The sequence below is a fragment of the Sinocyclocheilus grahami genome, unplaced genomic scaffold (assembly GCF_001515645.1).
Source record: "Sinocyclocheilus grahami isolate Dianchi unplaced genomic scaffold, SAMN03320097.WGS_v1.1 scaffold341.1, whole genome shotgun sequence".
NCBI classification, from domain to species: Eukaryota; Metazoa; Chordata; class Actinopteri; order Cypriniformes; family Cyprinidae; genus Sinocyclocheilus; species Sinocyclocheilus grahami.
In genome coordinates, this window is record NW_015505520.1 from 526,296 (window position 1) to 549,099 (window position 22,804).

The window sequence follows — 22,804 nt, forward strand, 5'->3', positions numbered from 1 at the left end:
TTGTATTTCTATATTTTTTTCATGTTTTAAAATTTGTTCATGTTTTTGCATTTCATTTTTATTTCTGTTTCTTTTTATAGTTTTTTTGTCTTTCTAGCTTTCTTTTTTCTCTCTTTTGTATTGTGTATTTCTGCATTTCTATTCTGCTTACACTTTCTGTCTTTCTTACATTCTGCATTTCTTTCATTCTCTGCATTGTTATAGGCAGAGATGAGGATCAGCTCATATTTAGAAGATATATTTAGGTCTGTGGTGAACATCTTTAGAACTCTGTATCACACATGTGCTGTCATGGAAACATGGGAAGTGAGAGTGACATGGACCGCTCTCACCTGGTCTGGTGGTTGTGCTGAGGAGGTCCAGGTTCAGTGCTGCTGCCCTCTCTTGGACGGTTACAAAAGTACATGTTTGCTCTCACATGCATTTACAGTCAGTATCTTTTACATACAAGGTATTACTAATAAAAGCATAAATAAGCTTGTTTTTAGTTTTGTTATATTAATAATTTCTGTGATATGTTTTATACACGTGCACATATTGTACCCTCTACACTGTTCCTTGTTCCTATCACGCTTGACAGCTGTTGGTCTATGAGGGGAGGGCAGGGCCTTGAGCAGAGCTTTTCTCTGGGCATCAGGATTTGTGTGCCTGCCCCTCTTAGGATCTCCGGGAGGAATCAGGGTGCTGGAAAGGAGAAAGCTCCGGTTTTCTGGCTGTTGTATCACTGCAGCAGTGGGGTTTGTGTGTTTAGTTCAGCTTCTGCCTTCGTAATGCAAACACGTACATGCTATACCCTCCAGCTGTGGTTCCATGGCCGCCCATGCTTGTTTGTTAGAGCCTCATGGGAGATTAGAGAGACACAAGGGACTTTCAATGTGGGGGTGTACTTTCTCTATTTCTTTGTCCAGTTTATGGCAGAAAGGTGGAGAAGGGAGAAACTAAACAGACGCGAAGTAAGAGGGTTAACATAAAAAAAGATACATATATGAAATGTATAAGGGAAAAAAAAATATTAATTTCAGATGGCAACAGCGCTCTAGCTGCATTCGTTTGTGTACATGACATGATTTGAATCTCACTGTGTGTGTGTGTGGGACAGAGAAATGTTTTGACAAGGACAATTATGAGCACTCTCACACACTTAATTATTTTATGTGAGAGGGAGATGTGTGTGTGTATGTGTGTGTGTTTGAGAGGGAAAGTCACCTCTTTGAAGGTAAAGATATCAATATGATAGTCCCCCTGGAATTATTAGTCCTGGACTTGATGACAGTATTGTAATAAAACATCCAAGCATTCACACCCTGTCTGCAAACTAATCATCTCTTCTGTTTGCTTTTACTGCCTCACTACAGCTTTCTGCTCAGAATGGGAATAAAACATTGTTACTCTGCCCCTATGATATAAGATGCAAAATATGAGGGAAAAGGTTAATAAGTTTACATAAACATGTAATTAATTATAATGCAAGTTAAAATAACCAGTATGACACTTACATGAAGTTTAACGTTTGTTTTATTCACCAACAATAAATCACCAGTAATAGTTTCACATCTTGCCTAAACTTTACAACCAATGCTATTAAGATGAATGTATGAATGAATGAAGACTATGACTGAAGACACACATAAGAAAAAATTACTGATTATTTGAGCACTTCTCTTGTAAAAGGCAATAAAACATTTAAGTAATAACCGCTAAATGATTTCTTGTGCACATACCCTGCAAAACTTTAAATGAATAAATACACAAATTAATAAACATTTTGCATAAACTAAAAAAAATTATAATAAATAAGATTGTAACATTTTAGCTAATAACAGCTAAATAAGTACTTGTCCAAATCAAATACCAATAAATGAAAATAATAAATAATAAAATAAATAATTAATGCTTTTTTTTCTTTCTGTCTTTTTAATTGTTGCTATAATTTCTTATCTGAAAACATTTGACAATGTATTAAGCACAAAAGGCACTTCTGAGCATGCATTCTATAACACTCTGAATTTGGATTTAATCAATGAGTCCCAAAAAATCCTTTAACACGGTGTGTGTTTGTGTGTCAGATAGCGGAGACGTATGCGTTCCTGCCCAGAGAGGCGGTGACCCGTTTCCTGATGAGCTGTGGAGAATGTCAGAAGAGGATGCACATCAGCCCCAGCGGAGCAGAGTTCAAAGGTATCGCACCACACATACACACACACACACACACACACACACACACAAACCAACCTGGATCACTTCAGATAAGTACGTTAGCTAAATGATTTCTTGTGCACATACCCTGCAAAACTTTAAATGAATAAATACACAAATTAATAAACATTTTGCATAAACTAAAAAAATTATAATAAATAAGATTGTAACATTTTAGCTAATAACAGCTAAATAAGTACTAGTCCAAATCAAATACCAATAAATGAAAATAATAAATAATAAAATAAATAATGAATGCTTTTTTTTCTTTCTGTCTTTTTAATTGTTGCTATAATTTCTTATCTGAAAACATTTGACCATGTATTAAGCACAAAAGGCACTTCTGAGCATGCATTCTATAACACTCTGAATTTGGATTTAATCAATGAGTCCCAAAAAATCCTAAAGTGAAGTTTAACACGGTGTGTGTTTGTGTGTCAGATAGCGGAGACGTATGCGTTCCTGCCCAGAGAGGCGGTGACCCGTTTCCTGATGAGCTGTGGAGAATGTCAGAAGAGGATGCACATCAGCCCCAGCGGAGCAGAGATCAAAGGTATCGCACCACACATACACACACACACACACACACACACACACACAAACCAACCTGGATCACTTCAGATAAGTACGTTTTATTTACAGTAAGGTTTATGGCTTTATGCATTAACTCATTATACTCATTGACTCTAATCCAAAAAATGACAAGCTATAAATATTCATTCCCATATACAGTATTTATACATATTCAAACCCATAATGCTTAATTGGATAACTCATTGTCTTTAAGAAAACCCCCTCTCATCCCTTTTGTCCCCTGCCCACCCTGTAACGAGCTCCCCCCGTCGCACCAGCCTGAAGCTAATGAAACCCCCTCTGACCACACCTCCCACACACACACACACACACACACACATCTCAACACCCTCTGATTAGGCTGCAGTCACTGGTGTGTCCTGCTAGCCTCCCTACACACTGCAATTAGCCCAATTACAGGCCTTTTAACAAAGAAAATGCCTCTGAAACCAGATTATTTCTACAGAGAGAAAGAGGGATTGTGGGTAGAATCCATTGGGGGAGGAATTTGATTGGGAAATTTTCACTGGGTTGAAAAAAAATGGATAAAACTCAGTTTTTTAGTTAGTCCCTAGCAGTGCTGGATGCCAATCAGAAGAACTGCCCTCAAACATCCCGCTCGCTGAGATAAACAGATAGGCAACACCTCCTAGGCTTGAGCTGTCAAAGCATTGTGTCAACGTTGGGCTTAGGTTGGGTGTTGCTCATAAAGAGAGCAACTAATTGGCTTCTTGCCCATGGGGGTGCACAGACCTCCCCCCTCCAGCCAGCCATACGAAAGTTCAGTGCTGAATTATTCAGAGTAATTAATTACTGTACACTCGCTTGTCTTTAATTGACACTCAGGCTGTGGTGGATATGGGCTCTTTTATCCACATATCTGCTGTTGCTGCCTTGCGGTTTCATGCGTAATTTATATATAGATACAGAAATAGTGATATTAGTAGTACATGTTGAGGATGTGGTGAAATCATGTCAACACACCTTTTTCCTAACTCTTTCTTCAGCTGACAGATGCACAGTGTAATGGCTAAATATAAGCTAATTATTGGTTTTTGTTTAGCTGAACATCCTCTTGCTTCGTTCTTTGATTAAACTAATGTTAACATACTAAGGCACATTTAAGGTACTTATAATTTTTAACTGTAGTGTGTTATTTGAGATTTAATTAAAAGTTTTTTTTTAAGTTTTAACTTCCAAATTTCCAAAATAGTTCCAAATATATTTAAAATTGATGATATACTAGTTTCAATGACATTAAAAATTACATTAAAGTTACCATGTTTTACGATGCTTCAAAGACAGTGGAAGTAATTATGAAATTACATATAAAGATGTATGAAGTCTTACTTAAGTGGGTCAAAATTCTGCATTTAATATAAATTTAAACTAGAGTACATTTTCATTTAATTGTAAATAACATGCAATTATGTGTTTGAAAACATTACATTCAGTTCACACTTAATTATATATATTTATAAAGTATATTATTTCTATAGTAAGCACTCTTTTTAAAAGAATGCTTATGTTTTTTATATAATGGGTGGCGCTAAATATTAGCTTCAGTAATTCATGCTAGCTTGTTTATGCGGTTTTTTTTTTTGCAGTCTCAGGTGAAAAACTTACTGAATGACTTCATCAGTGTAATAAACCTGTCTTTTTAGCAGCCTGACAAAACTGGAAATCGTCTGAAAATCCTTTTTGTCTTTAACCATTATTAACCATTATTACCATTGTTGGTTTTAGCGGTGATCTAGATCTTGAAGGATTTTTTTTTTTTTAAGTTTGTTGTGGTAAATCCATACGAAATGAGAAAATGAAATTGATCAATACACAGTAAACAGCTCATCCATTACTGTGTGTGTATATGTGTGTGAGATTATCAGCAGGTAATGGGTTGCTTCATGGCTCTTTTAACTCAAAGCCGATAAAATCCATAAATGAGAAGGCTGTTATATGACTAAAAATGCTTCCACATTTATGAAATCTAAAGGAAATTGTTAGGAATTCCTCATGTTTTAGACCTTCTTCCCAAACTCAGGAGGACCATACTGCCTGTGCACTTCTGAGTGCACTTAACGAGTTAGTTCACCCAAAAATGAAAATTCTGTCATTAATTACTCGCCCTCGTGTCGTTCCAAACCCGTAAAACCTTCGTTCATCTTCGGAACAGCAATCAAGATATTTTTGATGAAATCTGAGAGCTTTCTGACCCTCCATAGACAGCAACCCAACTGACACGTTCAAGGCCCAGAAACGTAGTAAGGACAAATAAATATATAATACATCACCTTTCAAAAGTTTGGTGTTGGTAAGATTTTTTTTAATGTTTCTGAAAGTCTAATAGTCACTAAGGCTGCATTTATTTAACAAAAATACATTAAAAACAGTAATATTTTGAAATATTAAATTTAAAATAACATTTTTATATATTTTATTATAGTTTAATTTATTCCTATGATTGCAAAGTGGAATTTTCAGCAGCCATTACTCCAGTCTTCAGTGTAACATGATCATTCAGAAATCTTTTGAATATGCTGATTCGGTGCTCAAAAAACATTTCTTATTATTATCAATGTTCAAAACATTGTGCTGCATAATATTTTTGTTGAAAATATAATATTAATTATTTTTAAAAGATAGAGACAGAAGCTCAAAAGAACAGCATTTATTTGAATTTGAAATGTCTTTGTCACTTTTGATCCATTTAAAGGCATCCTTGATGATTAAAAGTACTAATTTCTTTTAAATAAAATCTTACTGACCCCAAACTTCTGAATAGTAGTGTACCCGTGTATACATATATATAAAGCACCCAAAAGAATTTGATCATTCAGTGGCATTATTATTCCATTATTGTGGCAGATAAAAGCATTGTTTGACTTTTAATAAAATATTATTACATAAAATAAGTTTATGTTTTAATTAAAGCCAAACAAATATGCTCTACAGAGTCCATTGATTAACACTATGAGCTAACAAGGCTTACCACAGATAATGTGGAAATATTCATGACATAGCCATAGATGATGACTCTACAGCTACTCAGTCTTTTATTATTACTCCATACTTGTGTGTATAAAGACTCCAATCATTGCTAAGTTTACTTAATACTGTTAAACTTGGCTTGTCTTCAATCTACGTTAGATTTGGTTAACCTGGCTGCAAGCCTCCTGCTAGGCTAAAAGCCATTCACTTTGTAATGGTGCATTAAGGTCAGCAGGGGTTGTAGTGTAGGTGATAATTGGGTGGCTCTGTCCTGGGCTGCTGTCTTAAGGAGCAGCGGACTGCGAGCAGAGGGAGGTAATCCCACTTTAAGACCACAATAACCATCTGTGAACACCATCTGGCCCGGCCTCATGCCTACCACAGGGAGAGCTGGTCAGCTATAGACAGGAAGAAAGAGAAGGGGGTGGGACTCATTGCATGGGGACATAGGGTACATTTCAGCAATTCATTCCATCCTTTTTTACTAGAGCAACACCTCCTAGGCTTGAGCTGTCAAAGCATTGTGTCAACGTTGGGCTTAGGTTGGGTGTTGCTCATAAAGAGAGCAACTAATTGGCTTCTTGCCCATGGGGGTGCACAGACCTCCCCCCTCCAGCCAGCCATACGAAAGTTCAGTGCTGAATTATTCAGAGTAATTAATTACTGTACACTCGCTTGTCTTTAATTGACACTCAGGCTGTGGTGGATATGGGCTCTTTTATCCACATATCTGCTGTTGCTGCCTTGCGGTTTCATGCGTAATTTATATATAGATACAGAAATAGTGATATTAGTAGTACATGTTGAGGATGTGGTGAAATCATGTCAACACACCTTTTTCCTAACTCTTTCTTCAGCTGACAGATGCACAGTGTAATGGCTAAATATAAGCTAATTATTGGTTTTTGTTTAGCTGAACATCCTCTTGCTTCGTTCTTTGATTAAACTAATGTTAACATACTAAGGCACATTTAAGGTACTTATAATTTTTAACTGTAGTGTGTTATTTGAGATTTAATTAAAAGTTTTTTTTAAAGTTTTAACTTCCAAATTTCCAAAATAGTTCCAAATATATTTAAAATTGATGATATACTAGTTTCAATGACATTAAAAATTACATTAAAGTTACCATGTTTTACGATGCTTCAAAGACAGTGGAAGTAATTATGAAATTACATATAAAGATGTATGAAGTCTTACTTAAGTGGGTCAAAATTCTGCATTTAATATAAATTTAAACTAGAGTACATTTTCATTTAATTGTAAATAACATGCAATTATGTGTTTGAAAACATTACATTCAGTTCACACTTAATTATATATATTTATAAAGTATATTATTTCTATAGTAAGCACTCTTTTTAAAAGAATGCTTATGTTTTTTATATAATGGGTGGCGCTAAATATTAGCTTCAGTAATTCATGCTAGCTTGTTTATGCGGTTTTTTTTTTTGCAGTCTCAGGTGAAAAACTTACTGAATGACTTCATCAGTGTAATAAACCTGTCTTTTTAGCAGCCTGACAAAACTGGAAATCGTCTGAAAATCCTTTTTGTCTTTAACCATTATTAACCATTATTACCATTGTTGGTTTTAGCGGTGATCTAGATCTTGAAGGATTTTTTTTTTTTTAGTTTGTTGTGGTAAATCCATACGAAATGAGAAAATGAAATTGATCAATACACAGTAAACAGCTCATCCATTACTGTGTGTGTATATGTGTGTGAGATTATCAGCAGGTAATGGGTTGCTTCATGGCTCTTTTAACTCAAAGCCGATAAAATCCATAAATGAGAAGGCTGTTATATGACTAAAAATGCTTCCACATTTATGAAATCTAAAGGAAATTGTTAGGAATTCCTCATGTTTTAGACCTTCTTCCCAAACTCAGGAGGACCATACTGCCTGTGCACTTCTGAGTGCACTTAACGAGTTAGTTCACCCAAAAATGAAAATTCTGTCATTAATTACTCGCCCTCGTGTCGTTCCAAACCCGTAAAACCTTCGTTCATCTTCGGAACAGCAATCAAGATATTTTTGATGAAATCTGAGAGCTTTCTGACCCTCCATAGACAGCAACCCAACTGACACGTTCAAGGCCCAGAAACGTAGTAAGGACATCGTTAAAATAATTCATGTGACATCAGTGGTTCAACCGTAATTTTATGAAGCTACGAGAATACCTTTTGCGGAGTGTCTATTTACACTAAGTGCAAATAGCCCACCTTGTTGGCAGAGGCTGTTTACACTAACTCCACCCAGCAACACGTGATTGGGCTAGTCAACACTACAAAAGATGTTCATCAAACACCAGTTTCAGTGGTGTAGATGGTAAGACGTGTGCTTTTTAATGCGATCAACCAACTTTTTTTCTCCCTTTTCATATCTCATATCACATCAGAAAGCCATTTATTTTCAATACAAATTAAGGAAATAATCAAAACGTTGAAAATAAAGTATCGGGTAGGGTTAGGGTAGGTGTAGGGTGGGCTTTATTGTTCCAATAAGGTGGCATCCATTTAATAATTTGAATAAAATGTATAATTTACACAATACGTTATTATCGCATACTGTTTTATAATGTACTACAATACTGAGGTGCAGATAATTGCCACTATTTGCATTAAGTAGTATAAAGAGCAGAAAATCTTGCTATTTTAACATAGTGTAAATATAATTTATAGCTATTTGCACTTAGTGTAAATGCATATTGTTAAAAATACTGCTATTTTCACTTAGTGCAAATAGAATCCATCGCTAATAAAATATGCTATTTTCACTTAGTGTAAATAGCCGTTGCCTACTTTTTGTGTGCAAAGAAAACAAGTAACAACTTTATTCAACAATTTCTTCTCGATTTTAACGATGTCCTTACTACCTTTCTGGGACTTAAACATTTCATGGAACTGGAATTTATGGCAGAATTTTCATTTTTGGGTGAACTATCCCTTTAAAATGGAGTGTATATGTATGCATAAACACACACACAACTACACACCGACACTAAACAAATCAGAAATGATTACTGTCAAAGTCAGAAGCATTATCATCATGATCTTCACACAAATATTCACAGTGGTTTTTCACACAAATCACAGGACATCATTACAGTGGTTTTGGAGGAAAATATAACAGCTGTGGGTGGAGAATGGATTTAAATATCTACACATTTCACCATGAATATTAATGTAATTTGCATATGGATTTTTTTATTTTTATAATTAGGCCTTTGTTTGACATTGTTAATCTGAGGCAGAAGTGCGCCAGCAAAAAACACTGGGGCAGATACTGCCCTCTAGTGACAGTTTAGAGAAATAACATTTACTGTATTCACATTCTTTATATGAATATCAAGTATAACAATAGAATAATTCACTTTTCCTTTTTTTTTATTATATTTGTATGGTCTAACCATTGTAAATCTCTCATGCTTGCTCAGAAAATAATCAACCAACTTCTCTGGCGGCCGACCTCATCGACTACAACATGCCCCTCACGACAACCTACTTGAAACAGAAGAAACTACAGTGCATGAACAACAACGAGCAGGTACAGCAGTCTTCTCTAATATCTTTACTGTACATGTTTATTGACTGACATACATTCAGCATGTAAACAGCCATGTCTCATTTCAGTCCATCCAGATGGCGCAGAAATCATTGTGGGCGTTGTGCTTTACTGACAGGAGGTGTTTTACTTCAGTTTGCATTTATTTATTTTTATTAGAAGGTAAAAAATGTCACTATTCACTATTTTGTTGCCCTAATCTAGATATTTCTGGCACTGTCAGAATGTGCTGCTTATAATATGCAGAAGCATGAACTCATAGGCCACCTGTGGGTGGGGTGGGTGGATGTGAGTTCATGTGGTTGTATTTAGAAGGAATGGCAGTTAGTTCTCTTCTAATTAACAAGTGTTCTGAGCAGCTGGCTAATTAACTGAGGTGTGAGAAAACTGTTGAAATGCCAATCTAACGAAGAAAGGTGAACCGTTCTTACGGTCACGTACACCTCAGTTTGTACACACACTGAAATGTGTTCAACTTAAAGTTTGTTGGTTGCTGTGATTTTGCCAAGACATGTTCCTGGATAAACATCTTTTGTTGATCCTGGATCAACATTACTGTCCAAAAATACAGACTTAACCCAATCCCTACCCCTAAACAAAACACTACCCATAATTTATTCCTAAAATCAGTGTGAAATGATAGCTGAATAACAAGGTTGTAGAAGCACCTAACCCTGATCGTAAGCCTAAAACAGATATTTCCTGAAAAGTTATCCCTCAATTCTGATTGGTTGATTGGAATGTTATTCCAGGATCAACAAGGATGTTGAACCTGGAACATGTTGTACTTGGTCAAATCACGTTCACCCAGCATTGTTAGTTCAAAGGTGCATTCACACCAAGGACCATAACTATAAAGAGAATAGTGATGCTCAGACCACAACTATAACAATAACAACACAGAGGAATGATAACACAGACTTTTCACAGACATTTTTTTTTTTGATAAATGATAAAAACGTTGACCACAACCACAATACAAAAGCTTGAACAATTACATAACTGCAGCTAAAAGGAAACGCTCTCAGAACTTTGATTAACATTCTGGCAAAGTAAGGTTAATACAAAGTTAATTCAGTGTATCTGGTCTTTAAAAAGGTTTTCAGAAGTTAGCACAAAAACTTTATTATACATCATTCATGGAAGGTTTTATTTATGAAACATTTTGTTCTTTTAAATGTTACTAATTGTTTCAGAAGAGATCATTCATAAGTAATGTTTCCTTACAGTTTTCTTTTTTTAGAAAATGATAAATGGAATATTCCCTTAACATTTGCATAATGTAACAAAGCAATGTTTTTCAAAATTAAAAAAACTGGACATTTTGAACATTCAGAGAACGTTCGGAAATAATGTTTTCAGAACTTAATGGGAATGTTAGCAAAACATTCTTAGAACATATTTTTGTTAGCTGGCCAGTCACACGCTTATAATAACCAGAAAATGAACATCCGTTGGTGAGGAGGACTCTACTGTACTGTAGTTATAGTTATTTATATAGTTAATGTTTTTGGTGTGAATGGGTCTTAACTCAGAATTAGATATATGGAGACACTACACCAGGTTCCTAGTCCACATAACCGACTTAATTGGTCAACCAACGTCTCCAAAATAACCATGGTTGACTAGCTCTGAACATGGCTATGCTGTTCCTTCAACTATTCTGGCACCTAACCTATACAGCACTAACCACTATAAACCAGTCTGGACAAGAATTCATACTGGTGTAGGCTGGTCTTTTCGATTTCAGTACACATAAAAATCTCTATTAACTCCAAATTATAGTTCCATTTTCCTGTTATTGTGTACCGAATGCCAGACAAGACATGCCGCAGTGTGGTTTCATTAATGTCCTACCGCAGTTTTGGTCTCTGTGGGTGGGGCATGACAGGAGAAGTGGGCAGATGAGCCAAAAGCACAAGAGGCACTATCAATAAAAATAGGGAACCGTTCTATATCACAAATAACATTAACATAGACCGCATGAGGCTATAGCTTTAACCACATAAAAATTGTCATGATTTGTTTTTATTTAAAAAAATCTTGAATTAAAGGGAAATGCTGTATAAATGTATAAATAACTATATGTGACAACTACAATAACTAAAAAATAACATTAATTCCAAGTTAACTTTACAGCTTAATTTAGACTAAATTTGCATTTGAGTTTTATTTCATTTTGATATTCATTTAACGTTCATTGCTAAAAAAAAAATATCACAAATCAGGTTTTTAAACAACATTTAGACATTTTTAGGCAAAATATTAATAACAGGGTTGTAAAAATGTAATGTACATTTAAAAGTAAGAATGTTTCTGAAAGTCACAAAACCATGAATTACACTAGACCGAAGTGACAGAACCTATGCTCACCAAGGCTGCATTCATTTGATCAAAAATACAGCGAATACAATAATATTGCGAAATATTTCTACAATTTAAAATAACAGTTTTCTATTTTTATATATTTTGAAATGTAATTTATTCCTGTGATTTTAAAGCTGAATTTTCAGCAGAAATTACTCTGGTCTTCAGCAACACATGATCCTTCAGAAATGATGCTGATTTGCTGCTCAGGAAACGTTTCTTATTATTATCTATGTTGAAAACAGTTGTGCTGCTTAATATTTCTGTGGAAACTATGATACACATCAACATATTTTTTCCACGATTCTTTGACAAATAGAAGTTTAAAAGAAAAGCATTTATTTGAAATGAAAATCTTTCTTTGCCTTTTGATCAGTTTAATGTGTTTACTGAATAAAAGTCATTTCTTTAAAAAAAACTTAGTTCCAATAATTAGTAGTGTAAAATTAAACATTTCATACGGTATAATACAATTTGAAAGCCTTAGGCTGGCGACGATACTTTGAAGGTTAAGCTCCACCTTTCATTGTTAAAGGTCTTATTTTGTACCCTATTTGCAGAAAGTATAAAGGCAGATGAAAAAAGGCTGAGTAAGAAATGGAGACTAAGTGCTGAGATACCGAAATGGCAAAAGAAAAGAGAGAGAAACACAGAGTTTGTACAAATAGGCAGAATAATTAACAAAGAGGCCCTCAGATGAGCATCGGAGTGAGAGCAGAGGATGTGGCGAGGAGGCTGGTCGGCCCAGCAGGACGCGTGTGTCCAGCTCAATTCAATAAAGAAGGAAATTAGCAGCATCCTTCCTGCAGGCTGCAGACTCCTGGCTCTCAGAGGGGGGATGGAGGAGATTAAGGAGAGGGGGAATGTTCATTATCGTTTATGGCCCTTTTTTCCCATTTGCTGTATCTCCTCTTCAGGAAACTCATTTCATTCTCTCTCCTCCTTTAGCTCTCTTTCTCCCTCCCACTTTCTCTCTCTGGGGAAAGGTGTGAGATTCTCAAATATTCTAGCAAATTAGGTCTACTGTAGTCACATAGAAAACAGATGATAGATTTTATTCCATCTAAATTCCTACATGCATCAAATGGATAATCAATGTTTTCTTTGTAATAGTCAGTCAGCTTTGCTGAAAAATAGCTGCTGTATTTGTAAGTCTTAAAATGTATTTTGTCCATTGTCACACTGAAAAATTAGCAGTGTCACTACTAAATTTAATATGGCAGAGGTAGCAGTGTGAGTGAATGTGAATGTGCCATTTGTTCTTATAAAAGCTGTATTGTACCATTTTGTCTGTAGGTGGCAGATTCACCAAGCAATTCATTCTGCTAACAATCTAGCAAAGTTGAAAGAACAAAGTTGCTTTGTAATCTATTGGTGGTTTATTCCAGATACGCTACAATAGTCAGTGGAAACAGGTGAAAAATTGATTTAAAAGCCTCAAGGATATTTCTGTTACAGTGACAGATTATTTTATTCCAGTTTGTGCTGCTTTTGAGTTCTTAGAATTTAATTTTAATGGCTATTCAATGGCAATGGTTAAGTGTGCATTTGTGTCTTCTAAAAACATTACAGTAGCATTTCACAACCACACAGTTTGTAATCTGGCTTAAAAGATAACGACTCGCATTGTTGTCTTGCATCGCTGTTGTTAATCTATTTCCTAAAGTCAGTCTAAATACAACACAGACTTTTGCTTCAAAACACTGGTATGTGCAGTTTGCATTATGAGCCAGACTTTCAGACTATTTTCCGATTCCTTTGAATGTATGTGCTTCTCCTGAGGGCTCCATTAGTGACTCATAAATCAAAGTGTGTGTGTATGTGTATGTTCAGGCACTTAGATGTTCACTGGGTAATTGAGGACAGTATCAGGATGGAGAGTTTACTGTATTGATGTATTGGAATAGAAAAAACGAGGCTGATTCTTAGCTGTGTTCCTTGGTTTTTCTAATTTCTACCATATAAGCCTTCAGTATGCTGAGACAGTGGGCATATGGAATAAATCTACAATTATTTTGCTTCTTTTTAAAATAAAAAGGCGACGTGGTCTTACTTTAGCAAACAGGTTGTTTTACATGAATATGGATTTCTAGAACAAATGTTGCAGTTACAGTAGAGGAAGATGGAGGCAGAAAGAGAGAGGGAAGTGCTCTAAAGTGGTTTTGGTGATTCTGTATCTCACTGTACAGTACTTATAGCAGGGTCGTGACGTCAGCGCCCCGGCCCCGCCTCCGCCTTCAGGCTAGAGAGAGTCGCGCGGAAGGAAGGCTCTCGCGACCGCAGCAATATTGTTGCAATATTAAACGGATAGAGAGAGTGGAGAGGAGAGGGGCTCTGCAACGAGGGGGATCTTAGAAGAATATTAAAAACAAATTGCGTCCACCAGTGAAGGTAAGGACTCAATTAGGCTGGCATGAATTCATTATCCTAAATAGCAGGTTATTATAGATTTCCCCTCAGCAGAAAACGGCGTTTTTTGACTAGTGCTGCAAAGAGCGAATGGGAAGGTCGTTATGTTTATTTATTATTCCAGTTAGGAGTTATGACATGTGTACGTTTAAAGTTGAACAGTTAAAACGACATTGCCGTTGTTTACCGTGGCGTTTAACCTGTAGAAACACGCGACGCGTTTGCCGGTCAAGTTGAACAGTGTGTTGACGGAATGAAGTCGTGCTATTTTAATGTATTTAGTGCGTCGCGAAACCTTGGCAACAGGATAGCGTCCATTTAGATTGTTATCATCTCTCCGCATTTCTTTCTGAAGTATTTTAGTTGTGGCTGTCATATGAGGATAAATATGAGCTTTACACGCTTGATGTATTATTGATAATGCATGCATGCTGACAGCAGTGTGTTATTACTTTTTTGTTTAGTTAGTTTGTTTGTTCACTTTATTTAGCACCGTGAGTATAAACACAACATAGCAGAAATATGTGCAGGACTGTCAAATGGGTTTATTTAAGGTCCTCTGCTTGTTAATAACATGTATATCATGCATGTAAGATCTGTATAAAGAAAAAAAATGTATTTTGCATGCAAATAACATCAGAAATAAACAATAGAAACGTGTAGCCTAGGTGTGTAGGAGACCTATATGTTGAGATTTTGAGTCACTTGATTAAGTGTGGCCCTCAATCTGTGTTTGAACTTGTTTATTAGATCATGACATTATTCTAGCTATATGAAAATATAAATTATAGAGTTATGAATTGATGATATAGTATGACAGTGGGTGATGCAGGGCATCAGAGTCTCTATAGACGTTAGATGAAAGGCTGCATGCAAATAACATCAGAAATAAACAATAGAAACGTGTAGCCTAGGTGTGTAGGAGACCTTTATGTTGAGATTTTGAGTCACTTGATTAAGTGTGGCCCTCAATCTGTGTTTGAACTTGTTTATTAGATCATGACATTATTCTAGCTATATGAAAATATAAATTATAGAGTTATGAATTGATGATATAGTATGACAGTGGGTGATGCAGGGCATCAGAGTCTCTATAGACGTTAGATGAAAGGGTTTGGGCATTTAACTTAAGGAATCCGTTGATGGATCTGGGTAGCTTATGTGGAGAAATGCATGACTGAAGTACATCAAGAATAGCCGAGAGAGTTTTTTATTTTTATTTTTTTTAATTTGGAAGGGTTAGAATTTTCCCTGACAACATTTTCATTAATGATATATAGGCCTATGGATAAATTAATCTGTTCTTAACAAAATTTCCATTAATGATATAGGCCTATGGATAAATTAATCTTTTTTTTTTTTTTACAATATACAATATATACTGTCACAGCTAGATATGATTAAATAATGAAATTATTTTTATTTAATTAATAACTATATATTTTTAAAATGTCCAGCATGTGCTTTGAAATGTTTTGTTGTGTTTTTTTTTTAATCCATATCTGGCAAAGCTGGTTCTGCAGGCTATCGATACTGTACATTGCATGAAGGCCTGAAATCAGAGAACAGCTTACTAACTTACAAATCTCACAAAGTGCTTTTTGTATCATTAAGATAAATACGTTTCAGAGATTGCTGCCTTTGCTTTTGTAGTGCTAGGGTTTCGATTGTTTGCACTGCCACTTGTTCTTGGCCCACTGCCGATGACACTTAGCTTCCAGTCAGCATAAAAGTCCAAATAAAAGGCATTTATTTCTTTAATAAACATTCACACCCTATTATGGACAATTCACACATGCACATAGACAGAAAAAAAAATATTGCAAGGAAAAAAGTTCAGTTTGCTCAGCCTTGGCTGAAATTTTGTGTGAATTATGTTTTGTGCAATTAATAGACAGCTCGGCGGTTATTCCAGTGTTGTTTCTGCCTCTTCTGCTCTTCTGTGCCTCCGGCAGGTGGTTTTGTAGACCGATGTGGGCGTCTAAGAACCGAAGCAATGTGACACTGAGTCAAATGCCAAAATTCACATTTATTCCTCCATCTTTTTAACATTTTCTAATCCTTATCCTGTGACTCTTTGCTCTGCTTCTTTTTCCATATCACTCCATTTTTAGCAATGACACACTACCCCATTTTTTCTATATATAAGAGTCGCACATTTCACAGGGCTATTTAAACGTCTCTTTCTGGTTTTAAGTTTAATGGCTATGCAAATTAAGAGCAGGGATGGATGGCGAAGGGTTAAAGGCTTTAAAACCTCCTTTATCATCCTCTGCCTTCTGCCAGAGCTTCACAAGGATAAAGCCTACCAAAATAAAATCACTTTTTCTGACCCCCACGTCAGCCTGTCCAGAAGAAGGGAAGCTCCATGAGCCATAATCCCTCCCTAAAGCCAAGCTGTTCGGGCCGAGGATCTCCCTCGCTCCTTCTCTCCCTCCCCCTCGTGCACTAGCCATTTAAATAGTCGAACTCATCCTCTCCCATCCCTTTTTTTCGCTCCCTTCTACTTGCGCTCCTTTTTTCTCTCCCACTCTGTGTTTTCTCAGCTCTGGTTCTCTGAATCTATTGTTCTTTGTATTGTCCCTGTGGTATTCCTATGACTGTCTCTTTGCTCCTTCGTTCTCTGAGAGGGTCTGTACCATCCTCTGCTCTTCCCCAGCCAATTACAAGACGCAGCAAAATTCCCATCTGGAGCCTTGAGATGTGTCTCTTTCTCAGTACCACTGTTTCCGTGTCCCATAGGTCTGTACGGCCACTTGTTCTCGCATCACTGCAGATGGGACGTGTCGTATCTTAAAGTCAACATGAAATTAAAATTGACACTATTATAAGCAAATGTTTGTCTTTGTAATTGCTAAACCACCATGTCACCAAGTCTTTTTTCATGTCTGAAATACACTGCTGTTCAAACGTTTGGAGTCTATGTATGTATATATATATATATATATATATATATATATATATATATATATATATATATATATATATACCAGTCAACAACTACTGATGGATAGAACCAAGTACCCTCTTTACATCTCGCTTGGAATCTTGGGTGTACATCACAATATGGAAGAAAAGATCTGTTGCTACTTTCGTTACATTGCTACTTCAACAGATAAGAAATTACAGAATCTTAATCAAAAATAATGAATCTACTATTTCAACCGATTATGCATGTGCAAAATAATTTTGGCTGTAAATCAGAGAGTATAGCAAGCGCTCTAGCATTAACCCTGCAAACCATTCATATATATATAATTTATTTATTTTCAGTAAGGATGCATTAAATTGCTTAAAAGTGACAGTAAATATGTTTATAATGTTACAAATGATTTTATTTCAAACAAATGCTATTCTTTTGAACTTTCTATTCATAAAAGAACCCTGAAAAAAATGTTTTTAAAATTATAATTTAAAATTATTAATTTAAAATATTAAATTATTTTAAATTCAAATTATTTACTCAAAAATGTTAAGCAGCAAAAACTGTTTTCAACATTGATAATAATAAGAAATGTTTTTTGAGCACCAGATCAGCATATTAGAATGATGTCTGAAAGATCATGTGTATAATATTTGAATAGGGATGCACCAAAATGAAAATTCTTGGCCGAAGACCGAATACCGAACAAGGTTTTTCGAGTTTTTTTTTTTCCACCATTGCACAAATTAAATAGCCAAAATGTGGTTTTACTGTTTTGTAGGGCTGGGTATCATTCAAAAATTTTCGATACCAATACCTTGACTTCGATACCGGTGCCTGAAGGATACTTTTTTCGATATCAATTTTATGAAATAAATTTTAACAAGATTACATTATCTAAAAAAAAAACTTTGGTTTTATTTTTCAGCTGGTTGGTGTTTATACAAACTCAAAGACTCATCTCCTGAGCCACTGCACAAAGGAACAAAATGTAACCAACACAATAAACCAGTGCAAATAGTTTTAATAAAGCTCAAATAGTCTTCAGTTTACACATCTGTTATGCTACATTTACACTAGTGCATGTTCGTTTTAAAACGCATAGCTCAGACAGAATCATGATTTCTATTTATTTTCCACTGATTTACTGATGAGCATTAGCAGCTTCCAGCGCTGTCTGTCTGTTCTCTCTTCCATGATCGCTGCTCTGACTCAGAGGTAATAACATATTTAAATTCAGCAACATTACATGGCCAAAACACACGTTAGATGGCAATAGGAAGTTATTACAAACACTCGATGGTGGTTTAAAGTGAGTTTTGAGTAAAAGCGGAATATAAGGGTGCTTTCACACCTGGCCTGTTGTTTCGGAACCTGGCGCATTTCCCCCCTTAGCTCGGTTCATTTGGGCATATGTGAACACGGCAATCGCGCTCGGATCCGCGCCAAAACAGTTGGTCTGAGATCGCCTGAACGAGGTGGTCTCGGCTCGATTGGAAACAAACTCTGGAGCGGTTCGGTTGTAGTGAGAAAGCAATCCGATCTAATGGACCAACGAACCAGGCTATATCACAATTTATGATGGGTAATTACGTAAGTTCCGTGAAAAGCAATAGCTTTGTTGTTTTGCTAATACCTCAAAATTAACCTGTGAATGTCTGTGGGTGAGCACGTCTTTGCCATTCAAAAAAAAAAAAAATTCCCAATCAATCCTGGACTCCTGCTCAAAATGATAAATTATTATAACGACAACTACAAAAAACAACAACAACAACAACAATAAGCCCGCGAAGCTGTTGCCGTTCCATTCTGACGGATGACATGCGTGACAGCTAAGTGGAATCCTGGAAAATAAACTGTGGAACCAATGAGAGAACAGTTTACTCGCGAGTGACTTGTATTAACACATTTGGTCCGTTTAGAAAATTTGCCGTGTGAAAGCGAACCGCACCAAGAATTAAAAGCAACATTGTAATAATTTGAATCCCTGTTTCGGAACAAAGCAATCGATCTACAGGTGTGAATTTCGAGTTTTTGTTATTTCCACCATTGCACAAATTAAATAGCCAAAATGTGGTTTTACTGTTTTGTAGGGCTGGGTATCATTCAAAAATTTTCGATACCAATACCTTGACTTCGATACCGGTGCCTGAAGGATACTTTTTTCGATATCAATTTTATGAAATAAATTTTAACAAGATTACATTATCTAAAAAAAAAACTTTGGTTTTATTTTTCAGCTGGTTGGTGTTTATACAAACTCAAAGACTCATCTCCTGAGCCACTGCACAAAGGAACAAAATGTAACCAACACAATAAACCAGTGCAAATAGTTTTAATAAAGCTCAAATAGTCTTCAGTTTACACATCTGTTATGCTACATTTACACTAGTGCATGTTCGTTTTAAAACGCATAGCTCAGACAGAATCATGATTTCTATTTATTTTCCACTGATTTACTGATGAGCATTAGCAGCTTCCAGCGCTGTCTGTCTGTTCTCTCTTCCATGATCGCTGCTCTGACTCAGAGGTAATAACATATTTAAATTCAGCAACATTACATGGCCAAAACACACGTTAGATGGCAATAGGAAGTTATTACAAACACTCGATGGTGGTTTAAAGTGAGTTTTGAGTAAAAGCGGAATATAAGGGTGCTTTCACACCTGGCCTGTTGTTTCGGAACCTGGCGCATTTCCCCCCTTAGCTCGGTTCATTTGGGCATATGTGAACACGGCAATCGCGCTCGGATCCGCGCCAAAACAGTTGGTCTGAGATCGCCTGAACGAGGTGGTCTCGGCTCGATTGGAAACAAACTCTGGAGCGGTTCGGTTGTAGTGAGAAAGCAATCCGATCTAATGGACCAACGAACCAGGCTATATCACAATTTATGATGGGTAATTACGTAAGTTCCGTGAAAAGCAATAGCTTTGTTGTTTTGCTAATACCTCAAAATTAACCTGTGAATGTCTGTGGGTGAGCACGTCTTTGCCATTCAAAAAAAAAAAAAATTCCCAATCAATCCTGGACTCCTGCTCAAAATGATAAATTATTATAACGACAACTACAAAAAACAACAACAACAACAACAATAAGCCCGCGAAGCTGTTGCCGTTCCATTCTGACGGATGACATGCGTGACAGCTAAGTGGAATCCTGGAAAATAAACTGTGGAACCAATGAGAGAACAGTTTACTCGCGAGTGACTTGTATTAACACATTTGGTCCGTTTAGAAAATTTGCCGTGTGAAAGCGAACCGCACCAAGAATTAAAAGCAACATTGTAATAATTTGAATCCCTGTTTCGGAACAAAGCAATCGATCTACAGGTGTGAAAGCACCCTAAATCTTATTTCTTGTCTTATGTAGCATGATGCTACAGTTTGCATGAATGGTCACATAACACGCGCTTTCGGTCGTGTAGTATGAACGGACATCTGCATATGATTGGAACTCCATGCAGCTCCCGCGCTACTCTCCATTGGAAATTAATGACTGAATGACCGGTCTGTCATTTGTTGGAGATAGTGGAAAGCCGGCTTGAAACGCAGTGGAAACGCCAGTATGAAGAGGATCGTTTTCATTTTAAAACATAAACGCACCAGTGTAAATGTAGCCTTACATCTATGGGGGCTGGGACGCATTCACACTACAGCCTCACGTGCGCGCCACATCTCTGAGTGTAACTGGTGTGCTTTCGAATCGCTCTCGCGGATGTCAAACACTGTCATCTAGTCGAACACACAGGCTAGTGCTGCAGGCTTATTGGCTCACTGACGCTGATGAGATTAACCCCTTAGGTATCGAAATTTGGTACCGAACGACGAGACGTTTATCGCAATTCGATCGGTGCCTAAAAAGTATCGAACTCGATACCCAGCCCTACTGTTTTGTCTTGCTTTTCAAAGAAAAAATCTATTACAAAACAACAATTTAAAAGTATTTAACACTGAACATTTTTTAACATTCTAGCAGCACAATTTAACTTAAAATTAATAAGTTAGTAAAATAATATTTTTTTGGCCATCAGACCCCCTTCTTGAATCAGGCATGTATTTTTAACTGTACAATTAAAAGCAGCCTTGCTGAGCAGAAGAGCCTTCTTTTAAAACATTAGAAAATATTACAGATGCCAATTTGAACACTATGTGTGAATGTTATAATAAATGTATTAACAGAGCTGTTGAAATTATTATCATTATTATTGTCTTACTTTTTATTTTATTTTACAGAACAACAGTAAAATTACAATACTAACATTTATTATTGTTTATGGAGTTATTGCTTTTTCTCAACTTTTTTTTTGGCAGAAACGCTTAGGAAGACAACAGCAGATTTATAAATGAGTCTCATTACGAATTAGGCGCACGTATCGCATTGTCACGTACCTTGTAAAAAAAAAATCATAAAAATGTGACTGAGCAACTGAGTACACGGTTACAGCGCAGATTTCCCTCGCGGTTTAGACTTTGAACCCTGGCTAAAGAGCAGATAGCACCGCGAGTTCATGCAGTGCTGTCAGAATGCAATGCGTGCGTGTATTAGAAAACATGACGTTCTGCAGTTTATTTACTAATTGTTAAAGGCCATTTCACGATTTCAATAATCGTACAGTAACCAGCAACAATCACCCCTTCCTCTTCTCATCGAAGACATGCGATGCAGTACTAAACAGTCTCTTGCTGTCTGTGCTTGTAATGATTTTTGCGTCTTTCTCGGACAGTTTAAATGCTTCCACACTGCTGACATGTTTGTTGCATTGCGCCTCTCACTCTACGCTGGTTGCCATTTGATCACATCACGTCATTGTTCGGTACAGTTTATTCGGTCTTTTTTGCTTATTCTGCCTGGTTCTTTAATATTTCGGTTACCGAACATTCGGTGCATCCCTAATATTTTAAATTGTAATAATATTTATTACAATATATTCTTCTAATTACTGTTTTTCATCAAATAAATGCAACCTTTAGTGAGGGACTCCTTTCAAAAACATTAAAAAAAGTTACTTACCCCAAACTTTTAAACATAGTATGTAGCGACAATTTTTCACTCTCCAATCAATTCCTGATGGACAAATCCGTCCTGTTCTAATTATAATTTTTTTGGGGGGGAATATCCTTTTTAACAAATATGTCATATTTCAGGAATAAAATGGGTTGCAAATTAAAAGTTTCTTCATATTTTCTTTAGGCTGTTTTTGATTTGTCTTAGCATTACAATAGCCCAAGTAGCCGCAGCTGGTTTGAGCTTAATTATTTCTGAGCGTCTCTGTGCATCTGTGCCACTGAGCAATCTATTGTTATTACATCCAAGTGCCCAAGCGCAGTATGTTTTTGTTTAGAATGTTATTGTTGTTCTTTTACAGCCCATGTGAGCGTCATGCTAACCAATGAGATGCTCTCCTGATGATGGGTCCCCCTCCGTGTAATTTCCTGTCTTTTCACAGCTCGTTTCCTCTTGGGCAACATGCGCTTAGACCTGGGGGGGGGGATCCTAGGATGTGACATACATGCTCCCCAGTGTCCTCTCTGCTGTTCTGCACTTTTCTGGTGCTTCACTGTATGTATGTAAGACTCATCCAGCAGAACGTCAGGCCTCCCTGCAGAGCTGTCTGTGCTTTACCGTTACTTACCTGAAGCCTAAAAGGGTGACTTCCCTGCTGAAAAGACCGCTTTCGGGTTTGACTGATTGACATCTGCATTCTATCACTCATGTAGATGGATCAGGTATTTGCTCTGCAAAATTTTACATTCGAAAATCCAGTCATTTCACATGAAGGTGA

At 36.3% G+C, this 22,804-nt stretch overlaps 1 protein-coding gene across 1 annotated transcript in view; it reads left to right on the top strand.

The window, feature by feature from the left end:
* The window catches only part of LOC107603114 (nucleolar protein 4-like), an 81,019-nt gene that overhangs the window by 24,764 nt on the left and 33,451 nt on the right, over positions 1-22,804 (top strand). Inside the window, exons 3-4 of the mRNA XM_016295828.1 lie at positions 2,067-2,178; positions 9,196-9,305. Coding sequence (XP_016151314.1) covers positions 2,067-2,178; positions 9,196-9,305 — 222 coding nt within the window. The remainder of the gene's footprint in view (positions 1-2,066; positions 2,179-9,195; positions 9,306-22,804) is intronic.